Below are 18,934 nucleotides of genomic sequence, written 5' to 3'. Positions count from 1 at the left end.
GCTGATACGCTGATATAGGTCTATGCACCGTGAAGTAATTCATCGCCAAAACGCTAAGATGTGTATGACCTGCAGATTTATAATCTCTGAACAGTTTAACACGAACCATCTCCAACGCGTCTAGAAGCACAGAACAGACTCACCATCAGCAGAACATCCCTCTGTCACAGAAAGAACACTCATATTCCACTGAGTCGTGTCCTTTAGTCCGACGGAAGCTGAACCACATCAGCGCACAATATCGAGCTGTTTTTTTGAGCGCTCAGTTTATGCGAATATGCCATGTGGTTTTAAGTTTAATTTCTGTAAAATGTAAACAAATATGCTCAAAGCTGTGTGGATAGGGAAGACTTATGGACACAGAAACGAGTCAGTCCTCACTCTGTTCGTCTTAAAATCTCATCGTCGGTTCACGAAAAGACTGTTTTTACACTTGCCATTTCCCTCGGCTCAAAATTAGCTGCTGCAACTTCAGACGTCCTTGTTTTTATCGCTCATGTGATGTCGAGACATTGTGACGACGTGAAACCAGTCTATCACGTGACCAGCGTTTCAGGCGGTTTTGCGTTACTGCGTGGACAGGGAACGTTTTGATTGCGGCTACGTATCTGGACACAGATTGTTTCCGATACGGTGACACACGGATTCGTTTCAGTGTAAACGGGGTGTAAGGAATAGACTTGATACTCAATACTGATTCAGATACCACAATGATAAATAAAGACACTCTTTCTTTAGACGACAGAATATGATTTTCCCTCAGTTTTCATTGTGGTCCATGGGCGTTTACTCGTGTTTGTGCTTTTTTTTTTGTGAATGGGACTTTTGTTAGCATCAATATTTGCCCAAATGAGTATCTACAGTAGTTTCCAGTGTTGGGAAGGTTATTTTTAACTTGTATTCCCCTACAGATTACACATCACATACACCAAAATGTAGTTTGTAACATAATCTATTAAATTGCTGAACGTAATCTGAAGACTTTGGATTACTTGATATTGTCCTGCTTTTTAAAACTACATGAATGAACCAACCACATCCTGAAAATTCATGTTTGTTCTCTTCAAATTGTCTGTTGAGCCCAAGTCTCCATGAACAGACTTTTGTTCGGTGTAAAGAAGCAAAGACTAGAATCTTAACATAAGTTGTTTTGTCTGTTAAAAGGAAATAAAAATCCCCTTAACCATATTAAAAATATTATTGATAGAGAAATGATTTCTATATGAGATCAATGCTGCCTTAAATTATGTCCACCTACTGTTAAGTGTCATATTGTTTAGACCTGGTTTAGTCCTGCTTTAGTCCTGGTTTAGTCCTGGTTTAGTCCTGGTTTAGACCCTGGTTTTAGTCCTGGTTTAGTCCTGGTTTAGTCCTGGTTTAGTCCTGGTTTTAGTTTTAGTCCTGTTTGTAGTCCTAGTTTTGTCCTGTTTAGTCCTGGTTTTTAGTCCTGGTTTAGTTTTTAGTCCTGGTTTAGTCCTGTTTAGTCCTGGTTTAGTCCTAGTTTAGTCCTGGTTTTAGTCCTGGTTTAGTCTGGTTTAGTCTGTTTTAGTCCTGTTTTAGTCCTGGTTTAGTCCTGGTTTAGTCCTGGTTTTAGTCCTGGTTTAGTCTTGGTTTAGTCTTGGTATTAGTCCTAGTTTAGTCCTGGTTTTAGTCATGGTTTAGTCCTGCTTTTAGTCCTGGATTAGTCCTGGTTTAGACTTGGTTTAGACCTGTTTTTAGTCCTGGTTTAGTCCTAGTTTAGTCCTGGTTTTAGTCCCGGTTTAGTCTTGGTTTAGTCCTGTTTTAGTCTTAGTTTAGTCCTGGTTTAGCCCTGGTTTAGACGTGGTTTAGTACTGGTTTAAATCCTGGTTTAGCCCAAAATGTGAAAACAGGAACGTACGTCTGTGTAATCCATTTATTTCAACAAAGTAACTGTAATCCAATTACCACTCACTGAAACCGTAACCGTAACTGAATACAGTTACTCATAATTTGTACTCTGATTACATGTAATCCATTACTCCCCAACACTGTAGTTTCAGTCGTTTCTGTATCGATTAGTATCTGATTTTCAATGTTTCTGACAATAATCCTGACTCTTTATGCAGGATTGTTGCATCTTTATTACATTATAACGTGGTTAAACTAATATATTCAATTGGCTCTTTAAATATGCTTCTTTGAGAGAATGAGCCTTAAGCTGTACACTTCATTCCGAGTTCAATAATCGCTTCACCATAAACGTCACACTTAAAACGTAACACTGCGAATTTCCGAACATTAAAGCTTATAGACTCATTTTCATTAACTGCAGCGGGAAGTTGTTTGTGCTGCTGCTCTGCGCTGAGTTTAGTTGATTGATCCGATTTCTTTTGCGATCAATTGATGAATAGTCTTAATATTGCTTTAGAAAACACTGGCGCCCGCTCTGCTTTTCTCTGCTCTGCACATTTGCGAGTCAATTAAAAGACTCGCACTTGCCAGAATACCTCCATTTAAATTAACCAGGAGCTCCAATTAGCAGCCCCTCTTCTCTGAACACTGCTGTCTCTAATGGCCAGCCCTGGATTGATTTGAATACAAACTGGAGAGCATTTACACAAACAATTTATTAAGATTTTTTCTTCCCACTCACGGACAGTTCGCCAAACAGTTTACACTACATTAATTATGCATTGTTGTGTTTTCCTCGCTCCAAGAGTGATTGAAATTGGACTGGAATTAAAGTGCTAAAAGCTGTTTGCTGGCCCTTGATCTGAAGGATAGTCAAATATATTACTATTTTAACTGAAGGATGGTGCTGCGCTTTCATTATAATAAAGATGGATACTCAAAAAAAAAAGAGTAAATATTAAGAACAGCTCATTTTTAAAAGTAAAATATCCAGATTTAGATGGTTTAGAGTAGTACTAGGATACTAGGAATAGACTGGATGCTCATTAAGGAGTCCGATTTTTCTGTTTTTTTTTTTTTGTTCTAAAGTTACATACGTTTTAAACAGACCATATATGAAACATGGAACAAAAATTATTTCCCAAATTTCAAAGACCTGCAAATCATGTAAATAAATGGATGTATTTCATCATATCTTGTGTTATTCCATCTTTGAACTGTTGATGAAGGTACATGATTTAAAAAAAAAAAAAAATAAATAAATAAATAAAAATTAGCTTGGAAGGACTGACATATTTTATAGAAATAGTTTCCTTTCATTTTGAAGTAATATTAATATATGCGGAAGAAAAAAGTGACAAATTATGTAAAATCCTGCACCTTCTACTTGTTTGTACAATTTTCCCTCTGTTACTTTTCCCTCCGTTACCATGAACTTTCTTAATAAAAAATCTCATGACTCAAAAAGTAAGAGGTTTTTCAACCTAATCTTGTACCATATGGTAGAAAACTATATGAAGCAAATATTCAAACCAGTTTGTTAAGGATATGTAAGTGAGAACCAAGAGTTATCACTGTTTGGATTTATTGCCCAAAAAGTGCTGCATATTTCATTCCCTCCGTTACCGACATGAGTTTTTAAAATTTTTTGTCAACAACTTGAAAGAATATCACAGGTTTAACTTTACCCTGTTGGAGTGTAACTCTTTCCTACATTCTGATACTTTACTTATTTCAATAGTCCCTCTAGTTTCTGAATAAGAGACATTTGAATGTCAAAAATCTGCCCGTTTCCCTCCGTTACCACTTGACCAGACCCTGATACTTTATTGTCCCTATAGGGAAATTTGTCCTCTGCATTTGACCCAGTGGGCAGCACATGGCACGTCCAGGGACTCTTCTCCATTATGTTCTTCTTGGCTTGGCTTTGCTTTGGCGCCACCTAGTGCTCAATTTCATTTCTCTCCAGCGACTAAGTCAGGAATCAAAATACACTAGACGGTTCACAAAAACCCCAGAAGTGCAAGTTCGGGCACCAGCCAATCAGCGAAGAGTCATACATTCTGTGTTGTCAACGATTCATGAGATTGAGGATTTAAAGCCGGAATAAAGAGAATGTTTGGTGAATTTTATCAAGGGGAAAAACATTGTTGCCCTTCTTCCTACAGGATTTGGAAAAGCTTAATATACCAGTTATTCCAAGACCAAATAGCAGCGATTGGTTAAATGATAAAAAGTACCCACCCACCTACCGTCGAGTGAACAAATTCCAACACTGTGAGGTCAGACGGTTTGTACGAAGTGAAACCGACTGATGAATCAGGCTTGGTCAGGACTACTTTAGCTGGAGGATTTGAGCTGTGGTGCATGTTTTGCTTTGACAGACATGTTATTCCTTTGCTCCTTCCATAGTGAACAGTTTGCACTTTTCTGTCTTGCATTTGTTTAATTTTTCAAGTGTTTGGGACACTCAGAGCATCAAAAACAACTGAAATTTATTTAACATGTAAATACGTTATTTTCAAGGAGTGTTGATACTTGACATTCCCTAGGAGGTGATGCTAACTGTAGGCTCTTCTCTGTCTGAAGCTCTGTTACTCAAGGTAGACTTTAATCTGTTCAGACCAGAAGGAACTGACCTCACTAACACCTACAAAGGTGTGGTGATTTTAAAAAAATTGAAATTACATTTTTTAAAATCAAACTCCCAAACATAGGCAGTTTATTTTTTGCATTTTCACAAAATCCTTGAAAAATTACTAGAAGTGAATTTGAATTGGTACGTAATATCTTATTAGCAGAATTCTCACAGTAATCATGGTCTATCACAATATATCGAATTACAAGGTTTTTTACTTGTATGATGATACGTGTATAGACTATTATCACGCTGATACGTAGTACTTCTGCATTCAGTGATCTTTGTGCACGCCTTCTTCCGGTAAATTGTCACTCTGTTGATTGAACTCCTGATGGACGAACCAAAGTTGTTTACATAGACTACATCCCTTATAAATTTACAGAAAATATCCTTTTCCCACGTACATCGTCTCATTGATCAACATTCAGTCACAGCCCGCTCCAAAGTGGACAACGGATACAGTTTATTTTTTGAAAATTTCACCTACGACTATGAAGGTGAGTGACTACTAGCTAACATAACTTTACAGTTGCCGTTCCGACAAACCATCACTCCGATATTGACGTGTTATTGTCAGAGTAGCGGCATTTCCATTTTTTATCAAACGTCCCTGCACTCAGACATTTCTTTTTCGTTTGGTCAGAGTGGCGGAATCCTATGGTTGAAGGCGAACCACTGTGCGTAGATGATTAATTCATAATTTGAAAAGAGCAGTGACATCTAGCCATTGTTTGAGCCATTGTTGTTGTTGCGCCGGAAGTGGAAGTGCACAAACTCGACAAACCCCGCCCACAAAACCCGGAAGTGTGATAATGGCCCATTCAGATGTTTCCATAAATTATCGATTTAATTATTATGCAGTAATGAACAGACACATAAAAGCAGTAATTTTACATTGCTCATCACAGCTATAATCTCCAAAATAAAATAAAAATGTAAATGAATGGATAAATGAAAAATCAATCATTGCAAAAAGGAGTGGGGAGAAGCAACACTTATCCACCCCCACTCCCTTTTACAATCCCATTAAAGCAATAATGTGCTTCTGCCAGACTCTTGTAGTAAGTCACACAGTCCAGATACAAAAATAAATATAGTATAATTTACATTCAGATGACAAATACACTTAAATTCCTTCTTCTGCACACGTAGCTGTAATCATTTCTTTATATCTGTGTGCAAACAACAGAACCATGAACGATTGTATTGATCACAGGCTCTGGAAAATGTGTTTTTTAAACCCATTTCACATTTTTTCTCGAGTTTTCAGACTTAAAACTTCCTTGGCAATGTTTAGTAATGAGTGCGTTGCGTCACCATGGTAACTGCTGAACATTCGGTCATAAACATAGAGGCAGTGTTGGGGAGTAACAGATTACATGTACTGGAGTTAAGTAATCAGAGTACAAATTATGAGTAACTGTATTCAGTTACAGTTACTGTTTCAGTGAGTGGTAATTGGATTACAGTTACTTTGTTGAAATAAATGGATTACACAGAGGTATTTTCCTGTTTTCGCATTTTGGGCTATATCCCCCTAAAACTAAACCAGGTCTAAACCAGGTCTAAACCAGGTCTAAAACAGGTCTAAACCAGGTCTAAAACAGGTCTAAACCAGGTCTAAACCAGGTCTAAACCAGGTCTAAAACAGGTCTAAAACAGGTCTAAAACCAGGTCTAAACTAAACAGGTCTAAACCAGGTCTAAACCAGGTCTAAAACAGGTCTAAAACCAGGTCTAAAACAGGTCTAAAACAGGTCTACACAAGGTCTAAAACAGGTCTAAAACCAGGTCTAAAACAGGTCTAAACCAGGTCTAAAACAGGTCTAAACCAGGTCTAAAACAGGTCTAAACCAGGTCTAAAAACCAGTCTAAACCAGGTCTAAAAACAGGTCTAAAACAGGTCTAAAACCAGGTCTAAACCAGGTCTAAACCAAACCAGGTCTAAACCAGGTCTAAACCAGGTCTAAAACCAGGTCTAAAACCCGGTCTAAAACCAGGTCTAAAACGACTAAACCAGGACTAAACCAGGAATAAACCAGCAATGAACCAGGACTTAACCAGGATTTAACCAGGACTAAAACAGGATTTAACAGGACTAAACCAGGACTAAATCATGCTGCGTAGACGTGTCTCCTCCTCTTCTATCAATGATATTTTTAATACGGTTCAGTAAAGTCTGGGCTTTTTATTTTTCTTTTAAAAGACAAAACATCTTATGCTACGATTTCCTCGTCTTTGCTTCTCTACAGCAAATCAAGTAATCCAATGTATTCAGATTACATTACTCACTTTAAGTAACTTAATGGATTACGTTACAAACTGCTTTTTGGTGTGTGTAATCTGTAATCTGTAGGGGAATACATTTTAAAAGTCACCTTCCCAACACTGCACACAGGCATACATCAAACCAACAAAAGGTAACACGGGAATCTAAAAACGTTCTGTGTCGTGTCTTGAAGATGTCACCCAAATAGTTGCCACGATTGTTTTTTTTATTGTTATTTGACCAAACCCTCTTGAGAATAAAGAAGCTTCACGTCTCGTCGTTGTCGTTTAACCTCACGTGCGACCGCCGTCTGCAGTCGAACGATCGTCGGCCCTCTCGGTGGAAGCGCGCGGCGTCGGCTTGTGTTTCCGCGCTGTTATGATTTAGCTGTGTGTTAGTAATGAGGCGGTCCACGGGCGATTGGGCGTCGATGAGCCGTGGGTCTGACACACTGCTCAGATGGGAGCGCTTTTACTGCCTGTGTCATTGAGTTAAGTGAGCATCAAATTGTGCACGATTATTCCCAGCAGTGGTGTCAATACGAACATCAATATCCTTGTTAAGATCGCTGTGAAATGGATGAAAGTCAGTCCACATTAGGCGCATTATACTTTGTCATTTTAATGTTATGGAAATTGTATTTTTCTATTAAAACTATTGATTTGCTTATGATCTTTTGTATGATGTTTAATAAAGAAAGCACATGATGAGTGAAAGACATGAATGTGTTTTTGCAGTAAACACATTTTTTTTAGTATTTAGTCAGCGTCAAAAAGTCCTTCAAATCAGGATGTAGTGATGCCCATGTATATGAGCCAGAATTCACTTTTGTTAGAGTTGCTTTACGTCTAACTCAAACTAAACCAGGTCTTAAAGCAGAACCTCGTTTTGGAGATGTTCTGACCCAGACATGTGGCCATCACAAATAGTAAACTAGAAAAGCACTCAGAGAGCGCAGACCTCCGCCAAGGACTACAGTCCCCCTCATATTAATTGTGTTTTCCATAAATATTTGTCTCATATCTTTCAATTTGGAATATGAAAGAGGATCCCATTGTCCATCCCTGAGTCAAATTTCATGGGGTTTGGTCAATAATTAACCGAGATATTGAGAAACAAATTTTTTGGCCCCATTTACCACAATGTTAACTAAAATTTCAAAGTGATCCAGAATCCAGGATTTCTTCCGGATCACCCCCACCAGGAAACTAAAACAGTACGAAACCTGGTCTAAAACAGGTCTAAAACAGGGTCTAAAACGGGTCTAAAACCAGGACAAAAAACAGGACTAAAACAGGTCTAAACCAGAACTAAACCAGGTCTCACTCAGGATGAAACCATGTGTAAACCAGGACTAAAACAGGTCTAAAAACAGGTTTAAAAACAGGTCTAAAACAGGTCTTAAACCAGGACTAAAACAATACGAAACCAGGTCTAAAAACAGGTCTAAAACAGGTCTAAAACAGGTCTAAAACAGGGTCTAAAACAAAACAGGATCTAAAACAGGATCTAAAACAGGGTCCAAAACAGGATCTAAAACAGGGTCTAAAACCGGGTCTAAAACCAGGACTAAAACAGGATTTAACCATGCTGCACAGACTGCCCCCCCATCCCCCTCCGGTCTGTGAAATATTGGTCGACATAAAACCGGTCCGTGGTGCAAAAAAAGTTGGGGACCACTACTTTTTTGAGATTTTAACCATGTTATATTTTTGTCCCATCATCAAAAACATACCTGAGGTTTTATTTTGCTTCATTCAAACAGGTATCCTTAATCCATTAATCCAAAGTTATCTCCTCTGAGCACATCAAAAATACAGAATACACAAAGCTCTTACTGTGAGCAATCTGCAGACTCGTCCTGGGGTCAGATGAACTGCGTAGCTCTAACAGCATCATGAATTTAAACTGTTCATGTGTTCATGTTTGTGTGATGTTTTCAGATGCTGGTGACGACTCCTGAGAAGTGGGACGTAGTGACGAGGAAGAGCGTTGGTGACGTGGCTCTGTCTCAGATCGTGCGTTTGTTGATTTTAGACGAGGTTCATCTGCTTCATGAAGACAGAGGCCCGGTGCTGGAGAGTCTGGTGGCCCGGACCATCCGACAGGTACAGAATACGACTTTGGTTATTATGGAACAGTTTACCCACATAAACACACACAAGCACAAGCACAAGCCCCGTGTTAGAGGCACTGATGACTCATAAAGAGGAAAAGAGAGATTAAACTCAGCTCCAAAACACACTGCTGTGTTTACCTTGAATGGGACTGTGGACAGTGACAGACGTTTTGAAGCCTCCTCCTCTTCTCTGCGCTGTTGTTTAATCCATAAACTCTCAGAGGAGCTCGTATCACAGCAGGACTCATATCTGCCTCACTCTTTAACAGATATTTCATGTTGTTGGGCTTCTTTTTTGTGCTGAAGCGATAGCTCTGCTGCGCGACATGTAAACAAACAGCTCTGTGTGATGACGCCATCGGACCGTGGCTCGTTCATGGGCGGCTGTGAGTGTGGGACACAGAGGCCTGTGCACTGGTGCGCCTTAAGTTTTAGGATTTATTACCTCCGCCAACGAGGTTATGTTTAGCAACATAACTCAAAAAGTTATGGACCGATTTTGAAAAGAAATCCTGGATTCTGGATCACTTTGAAATTTTAAACATTGTGGTAAATGGGGCCAAAAATTCTCGGGATTTGACTCAGGGATGGACAATGGGATCCTCTTTCATATTCCAAAGGCTGATCCGGATCTGATTCCTTGGCGGAGAGTGCTTTTCTAGTTCATGATAAGATGCCTCTTTTTACGGGATATTGTAAGACGAATTCAAGCAATTTTCATGCAATGTGCAATATGGATTCAGCAATAGGGATGTAACAATAACCGAAATATTATGATATCGAATCATCAAAACTCTCACAATAATATCAAGAGCTGTCACAATATATCAAATCACAAGTTCCTTTGGTTAAATGCTTTGTTTTACAGTAGCAACAGCTAAAAAACAAACAAAAGGGAACTAAAAATGGGACCTAAAAACATAGGGAACTACATATCCCATGATTCATTTCAGTGCAGACAACATGGACGGAATATATTTTTTATATGTTATTTACTTTAATTATTTGCATTATGATGGAAATAATTCACCAAAATCTTGTCAAGGTTTTTTAAAAGCAAAAAAGTCTGTATCCTGTCTACAATTATATTAACCAGTCCAAAATATCGCAATAAATATCGTACCATGAAATAAATATTGTGATAATATCGTACCATGAGATTTGGATATCGTTACATCCCTGTTCAACAACATCATTTTATAGCAACGCAAATCAGTATTAAAGAAAATATTAGCATTACCAAACAGTTCTGATTTTAGAATAATAAACAAACATTGACACTTACACTACTAGAAATACATTTCTATAGGCGACAGCTGCACTGCCAGTGGACGGATCCTTCCTCCAACCTTCAGATGCAACATTTTGAGCCATTTCATGTTTTTTTTTTTCTTATTTAACTAAAACAGAATCTCTCTTAATATTAGGTAATTATTTTAAAACGGATGAGCTGCTCAGTCTTCCATGTGATCAGAAAAACTATCGTTTAAAGCTCACTTTACGCTTTTGTGAACTCTCGAGTGTGTTTCCACAGTAACCAATAATAATAATGACTGCCAAACACATTTATCTAGTTTTAGCTGCTTTCATTAAGTCAAGTTTAATCATCCATCCACAAACTAATAGTGTTTAATGTGCCAAATAATGCCTTGAATTAAACAGAGATATGAGGAACTGACAGTCACTCACAGAAACCCTATTTTCTACATTTTAGCGCTCTGGAGGTGAAAAAAAATACACTTTTTGTTGCTTTACGGTTACATACATTGCAAAATGGCTCAGATAAGTAACACAGAAAGGCCCAGCAACACCAGAGTCGAACCGAGGACCTTCTTGCTGTGAGGCGAGAGTGGCAACTGCTGCATTTAAATGGTTTGATGTGGTCCAAAATTATTCCTCATTTACTTTATGCCTTCAGAGCTTCCATTTATTAACATCTATGAGTTTACAAGCGCTTTTTAAAACTTTCAAAACTTTTGCTGGACTATTAATTGACCAAGAAATTACGATAATATTGACATTTTGAGACCATTTTCAACTAATATAACAACAATTAAATAAAAATGCAAATACCTCCTTCCAAAGATCAATAAACTTTACTTTCTAAAGAACATTTAACATAGGAACTGTAAAACAACCAAAAACAATAGACCTAAATAAAATAGACTTGTTAACCTAAGAACAGCCTAATGTAGTCTGGCTCACAGCAAGAACTTGTTAACAAAAATGCACTTGAATAAACCATTGTTGAACCAAACGCGACCAATAAATAACAAGAAATAAATGGATTATTAAATCTCTGTAACAAAATTGCCCTTAAAAGTTATTTTATTAATTGACTTACATCAGAATATTGTGGCTCGTCTCTCTGCGGCTGCTGCTGTGAGACTCGTCATTTTGATCTTGAACTGTTCGTATTAATCTGCGACACAGGATCATATTTCGCTATTTTGTAAGTCAGAAAATCATATTTATAATACAGAGCCTGGTTACTTGATTAGTCCACTTTATTATACAGGGATTATCATTATGAGCTGCGCATATGTCCTACAGAAAAAGCCGCCGTCCTGTCTGGTATCGTGTCGGTGTCTTGTGGGATTTCAGTGGATTTCGGGCTCTCTCGGGGGCTAGTTGTGTTGATTGGGTATAAGTGTACCATAGGCCTGTAACGATAATCAATAAAGCAATTAATCGTACGAATCGTAAATTCTGTTTGCATGGTTGTTTGTTTTCCTCGCCCTCTGTCGCTGTCAAAGAGACTGAGTGTTAGAAGGCGTCTATCGCTCTCTGACTCCTCTCGTTTATCAAGTGTAATGAGGCTTGAACGTGTGAGCATAGACCATTTGTTTATCAGCACAACGGATGCGCGCGCAGCTTGAGTGCAGAAAGCGCCGCTGTCTGTGCGGTTTAACATGAAGCCGCAACACAAGCGCTGCCGTCAGAACCAAAAAAGTTCATCGCCGAGTACCAAAACAAGTCACGATCCTGAATCAACACTGATGAGTGGGACACGTCTCAACGACCACATGTGTCAAATTAAGTGAGTGCGTAAACAACGAGAAGAAATGTCTCAAACCTCAGCAGCCGACATACACCCACACATGATCGACAGAATTAGCCCCCGGGAGAGTCTGAAATCCACTGAAATTCCACAAGACACCGACACGACACCAGACAGGACAGAGGCTCCCTCATAGAGAAATATGATCATGTAGAGCGAGTTAATGCAAACACTTCAAGACCAAAATGCCGAGGCTTACACAGAGAGACGAGACACAATATACCAACGCAAGTCAACGACTAAAATCACTTTTAAGAGCAATTTTGTTACAGAGATTTAATAATCCATTTATTTATTGTTTCGATTGTGTTTGGTTCAACAGTGGTTTATTCAAGTGCATTTTTGTTAACAAGTCCTCGCTGTGAGCCAGACACATTAGGCTAGTCCTGTATTAACAAGTCTATTTTATTTATTAGGTCTATTGTTTTTGGTTTTCTTGCAGTTCCTGTGTTAAATGTTCTTTACAAAGTAAAGTTTATTGATCTTTGAAAGGATGTATTTACATTTTTATTCCATGGTCGTTATATTAGTTGAAATTGATATCAAAATGTCAGTATTATCGTTTATCGCAATAGATTCTTGGTCAATTAATCGTCCAGGAAAATCTGTTATGGTTACAGGCCTAAGTGTTTGTCACCTGCTGAGGTTTGAGCCATTTCTTCTCGTCATTTGTGCGCTCGTTGCATTTGACGCTTCCACTCACTAGAGCTGATTTGGCATCGTGACTTGTTTTGTCACACGGCGATTTTGGTGCTCTGACGGCGGATCTATCTTTGTGGCTGTGATGCCGAACTTTTGCACTGCATACAGACGGGACCAGACCGGAACAAGACCGGAACTGAGACCGGAATTGAGACCGGAACTGAGACCGGGATTGAGACCGGGATTGAGACCGGGACCGGGACCGGGCCGAGACAGACCAGACCGGAACCAGACCGGGACCAGACTGGAACCAGACCGGGACCAGAGCGGGACTAGAGCGGGACCAGAGTGAGATTGAGACCGAGACCATACCGGGACCAGACCGAGACAGAGATCAGGACTGAGACCGGGACCAGACCGAGACTGAGACCAGATCGGGACCAGGCCGGAACTGAGACCCAGACCAGGACCAGGCCGGGACCAGACCGGAAGCTCAGAGCTCGAAGCTGAGGCTCGGACCCTGCAGAAGCTCGGAGTCAAAGCTCGGAGTCTACTCTGGTCCCAGACTTGGTTCAGTCCTGAATCAGTCCTGGTTCAGTCCATATGAGGTGCAAAAGTCCGGCATCGCAGTCACGGCAGTCACGTAAACGGGAAACGGTCATTATCAGTTTTTCCATTCTTCATTTAAACACAAAATCGAAAACTGAAAAAATTAATCATTATCTGTTTTTTCATTTTGGTTTTGGAGACAAATAATGAAGAAAATAGTTGTTTTTTCATTTTCTTGTTTTTGGTTTTATATTGAAAAATGAATGAACGAATGACACACGGATTATTAAGCTAAAGAGACGAGAGGAGTCAGAGAGCGACAAAAGCCTTTTAACATTCAGGCTTTTTGGTAGAGAGAGAGAGACGACGAAAACAAACAAGCACGCAAATAGAAATTATCGCGACCGGAAAAGTTACCAAGCTCGTTAAAAGTTAATTCATTTATTGACTATCGTTCCAGGCCAAGCGCAGAGTTTTTATCGGACATTAAAAGCAGTTCGCAGCAGACATATTTTGACCTCGGGATGTGTGCTTATGCGATAAATCCGTACCGGAGCTCGACAAATTTTGCTCAAGTGCTTGGTAAAAAATCTGAATACATGACCTTTAATTTAGCGAACTTCTGACAATGAATGTAATAAGTATTTCTCAACAATCAGATTAGATAGTGCTCTTCTATAAAGACACCAAATTATGCTTCGACATTGATCTGGGGTTTTCCAAAAGTTTGCTTTTATTCAGCAGTGCAAGTATTAAAATCCTGACTTTTGCCGCCTCTGTGAAGATGAGAAGTCTTAATATTTCTTATATTAAAACCACATCCCCACTCACCCTCTTTGTATTATAATTGTGCATTCACCACTGAACACTGTGTGAAATAAGCAATGCATTTCTAAGTGTCAGCAAATCCCCCAAAACAAGACAGACAAAAAAATGTAAAGAAAGGGGACTATTTCTCAAGGCGACAGATTAATTGGATTCACAGAGCCAAAAAGAAATAGATTCCCATAAGTCACTCTGATGAGGTGCTGTCATCTGTCTGTTCAGTGGAAAAAATGACAAAAGATTAGATGAGAGAGGGGATATTTTTAGTCAGAGCTGCTGAATCACCAGGCTATATGACCTCCCCTCAACACTCGACCAACCTGCACCTATCCTCATGAGTCACACCGAGAGGGGACGCCCATATCGGAAAAATATGTCACGTTCTTTCTAGTTCAGGCCGCGGTTTAGATTTAGAGTTAATACATACGGACTTCCGGTCATCGCGCAATGCATGCTGGGAAGGGTCCTCCGAAAAAGTGAGCATCAAACCGCCATGTTTGTTGTTTAAAATGTTGTAAAATTTGCAATAAGAACTATCATTCGAAATCAGATTCAAGACTAACTTTTTGCTCCATTGGACGATTTTTTTCCATTCAGAAGTCAAAAACTCTCAAATCAAAATCAGCTATAGGATTTGATTTGCATTTTGATTTAATATTATTGCTGTTTTTGTTTTAAATCATCTTAATCTAGACTCGTTTATAGGCGAGTTTCATTGTTGACAAAAGCGCGCGTTGCATGCTGGGAATTATTTTGATCGGCGGCAAGAAACACTAATTCAACATGACGCACGGTGCGAGAAAGCACGTAAAGGGTATTGATCCCGGTTATTTATCCACTCTAACGGCGGAGGACCCAAGACGATTTGACCAGAAATTAGTCATAAGCATCAACGGACGACAAATCACCCTTTTCAACCCTGACAAAAGGTGGAACAAACCAAATTTCTGGTCAGAATCACCAACTACCTGGACAAATATTCACTTGGGCGATATCCACAATGACTTGGTGGAAACTCCTGGGCCATTCACAGCAGAAAAGATGAAAACCTCCAAGAGTCTCGATGTGTTGTTGAACTTGTTGGAGTCCACGGTTTGTTAGGATCTTCTACGTTTGCTCTGCGGATGTTTGAAAGCCGTTTAATTCACCGTTAGTGGTTCTTTTCACTCAGAATACGAAAAAGACATTTTCCTTCTTCCGTGCTTCTATTTGTGCATCCGATAATGCAGCAGGAATTTACCATTATCGGGGATAAATACTCGAGGTTTGACCACTATCATGTTTCTTGCCTCCGACCAAAATATTTCCCAGCATGCAACGCGGGCTTTTAATAACAATGACGTCAGCTGAAACTCGCCTATTCCTGTTCATTGTTTCCGCTTTCTTTTTGAATCATATTAACTATCGGTGTATTTCTGTATAATTTTTACACGGTCATCTCCAGAGACAAAAGCAGGACAGTAGAAAGCGTTGGACGTGCAGATAGAATCTCCAGTGACAGTGGGGCTGAGACAGAGCAGCGTCTGCAGCCAGGGGACCTCTCCGTGTGGGGTTAACCACCAGGTAATTGAAAAGTGCTCCCAACATGTGACCGCTGTTTACTCGGTTCACTGCCCATTTATCTGCTGCTTCTGCTGATATTACCCAAGGAGACGAGGGCTGACGAGGCACTTTGAAACACCTCCACGGACCTTGCTCCGCTCTTGACTGTCTCATACTCACACAAATAAGCAAAACTCCACGAAACGCGGCGAGTAACCAATGGAAAAAAAAAAAAAAAAAACTAATACGACAAAATAGTGGTCGTAATGAGATTTAAACGAGACATATTATGCAAAATCTACTTTTCACAGTTTATAACTGTGTCTAGAGAGGTAAAGATTATTTGGTTTAAGAGTCCATATCACATTATTTTATGATTTATGTTACAGAGTCCTGACCTGGGTCGGGTACGGGCGGGTTTTAAAGTTCTGGAATTTTACAGGCGGGTATGCAGACGGGGAGTGATTACACACGGGCGGGTCAGGACTAAATCAGGTTTGCACCAGAACTAAACCAGGACTAATCCAGGTCTACACCAGGGCTACACCAGGGCTACACCAGGGCTACACCAGGACTAAACAAGGACTAAACCAGGTCTACACCAGGACTACACCAGGACTAATCCAGGTTTACACCAGGGCTACATCCAGGACTAAACCAGGACTAAACCAGGACTAAACCAGGGCTACACCAGGACTAATCCAGGTCCACGTTGGCTATAATCCTTACATATTTAAATTTTTAATGTTCATTAATATGTACTGTCCCTTTACAAATAAATAAAATAAGAAATACACCAGGACTAAACCAGGACTACACCAGGACTAAACCAGGACTAAACCAGGTCTACACCAGGACTACACCAGGACTAAACCAGGACTACACCAGGACTAAACCAGGTCTACACCAGGACTAATCCAGGTCTACACCAGGACTAATCCAGGTCTACTCCAGGACTACTCCAGGACTACACCAGGACTAAACCAGGACTAAACCAGGACTAAACCAGGTCTACACCAGGACTAAACCAGGTCTACTCCAGGGCTACACCAGGACTAAACCAGGACTAAACCAGGTCTACACCAGGACTAAACCAGGTCTACATCAGGTATACACCAGGACTAATCCAGGTCTACTCCAGGGCTACACCAGGACTAAACCAGGACTAAACCAGGTCTACTCCAGGGCTACACCAGGACTAAACCAGGACTAAACCAGGTCTACTCCAGGGCTACTCCAGGGCTACACCAGGACTAAACCAGGACTAAACCAGGACTAAACCAGGGCTACACCAGGATTAAACCAGGACTACACCAGGACTAAACCAGGACTAAACCAGGACTACACCAGGTCCGGCATCTCGATCAGTGTTTCTTCTGCTCAGTAAATAATCCCTGTGATGTAACAGTTGAGTCGCGTTTGTGCATTCGTATTCGCACTGAAGAAAATGTAACCGTTCCGTTTCATTTCGTGACTGTAATTCTCGATGTCGTAACTTTTCAATTCGTATTCTGACGGATGCTTCAGTTAGAATGCTTTTAATTAGTGCGTGATTCATTACGGACACGGGCGGGTAACGGGTGGAATATTAACGGATGGAATGTTACCAGTTCTGGGCGGGTGCAGACCTGATGGGATTCATCTGTGGAAGCTGGAATCGCACCGCCGACCCTGTCTGATGTTTATGTCGAGAGCAGGATTCAAACCTCTACCCTTCAGACCAGTGGACAAACCCTCTACCAACTGAGCCACTGTCGCCCGATTGTTTCCTCTTTCTCGTCTTCCCTCTCAAAGTTGTATTTAAAGTGATTCACGTGCGTTTTTGGCTTTGTTCAGACTGCAGGGCTTAACGCTCAATTTGGATTTTTTTGTGTGAAATCCAATGTTTTTGCGAGGTCGTTCACATTTCAGATTAAAAGTAACTTGTATGTGAGGACACGACGACGTCAACCGCAGCGAGTGTGCCTGTTTACGGAAGCATTGAGCACCTGGAGATTTAAAGTTCCTCTCGTACCGGAACAACTTACTTGTTTTAAGGAGGAGATTGAGAAGGAGAAGGACGAGGTTTTTGGCCGTGGCGGGATAGCGATGTGCTTCGCTTCAGTGACACAGAGTTCATTAACAATTTTCTTAAATTTTCCGCCTACTTCAGCGCAGAATAGTGACGTTTGTGGCTTGTTGATAATGTGTAGGTGGGATGAATGTGACCTGGCCGTTCAGACTGAAGTTGCGTGTCAAAAGATCAGATATGTATCGGTTTCAGGAGCACATATCCAAGTGTCCTGGGTCGTATTTGAAAAAATCAGATCTGTGTCGTTCAGACTGTCATTAAAAGATCAGATACAGGTCACATAGGGGCCAAAAAATCTGATTTGCGTCACTTCAGGCTGCTGTCTGAACTAGGGATGGGCATGATTAGTCGATTAATCGATAATTGATCATTAAGAATTTCATTGATTATGTTTATTTTAATCAACAAACTGAATGTATGTTGCTGTGCGTAGCCTGACCAAACAGGTGTGTACATGTGTCTCTGCACTCAGAAGGAGCGAGACACAAACAGTGGGTCAGTCTGCAACGTACCGAAGCACAAATGTGTATTTAACGATGACTTGTACAAGAAATTCCACGCTTTCCGTTGCGTTCGGGACAAGTGTGAGTCCATGTGCACAGTGTATAAAGCAGCACATATGTTTCAGTGTCCAGTGGGAAAAAGTTTTGCCAGGTGAGAGTCGCTCAATGTCGATGACGAGTCCCCACCTCCCTCCCCCCGTACGGTGTCCTGGTTTTGACAAATGCAAATATGTTCACACTAACCTGTATTCTACTGAGTCATGTCTTTTAGTCTGACAGAAATTGAACCACATCAGCGACACAAGAGCTGTAATTTTATCTTCGCTTAGTTTATGCAAATTAGTGATGCGGTTTTAAGTTTTGTTTCTGTGAGAGTTGAACAAAACTGAATTAAACACATTATAATGTCAAACAGCTGATGTGGCTCTAGAGTCGTTACTGTTTATATGTCGTAAAGTTGAATTTATTTATGCAGATTAGTAGTGCAGATAGTAATAATAATGATGATCATTTTAATATAAAAACGTTAATGATTAATCGATAATCGATCGTTAATTCCTCCGACGATCGATTAAGAAAATTTCATCGAATGCCGATCCCTAGTCTGAACGTAGCCTTAGTCATTTTTATTCTCCTGTATTTAAGAGGTCGTTTGCCCAATTTCACTGCCCACTGTTCTGTACTTACTTTGTTTTCCAATTTTACATGGAATTCGGCAGTTTCGTGGAGCTGTTTTGACACAAATGAAAAAATAATTCCCATTGTTTTGGCTTTTAGACCTGCAGTTTTATTTACAAAAACAACTCTAAACAATCACATTTCACACATATTGTCACCTCAG

General features: G+C 40.0%; 1 protein-coding gene across 1 annotated transcript in view; it reads left to right on the top strand.

The window, feature by feature from the left end:
- Nucleotides 1-18,934, top strand: part of ascc3 (activating signal cointegrator 1 complex subunit 3) — a 323,589-nt gene that overhangs the window by 160,074 nt on the left and 144,581 nt on the right. The window contains 1 exon segment of the mRNA XM_055163753.1: nucleotides 8,725-8,889. Coding sequence (XP_055019728.1) covers nucleotides 8,725-8,889 — 165 coding nt within the window.

The sequence above is a fragment of the Boleophthalmus pectinirostris genome, unplaced genomic scaffold (assembly GCF_026225935.1).
Source record: "Boleophthalmus pectinirostris isolate CB_2022bp ecotype Guang Dong unplaced genomic scaffold, ASM2622593v1 HiC_scaffold_6, whole genome shotgun sequence".
NCBI lineage: Eukaryota > Metazoa > Chordata > Actinopteri > Gobiiformes > Gobiidae > Boleophthalmus > Boleophthalmus pectinirostris.
The sequence above is the reverse complement of the archived record's forward strand: the minus strand, read 5'-3'. Positions and strand labels throughout refer to the sequence as shown.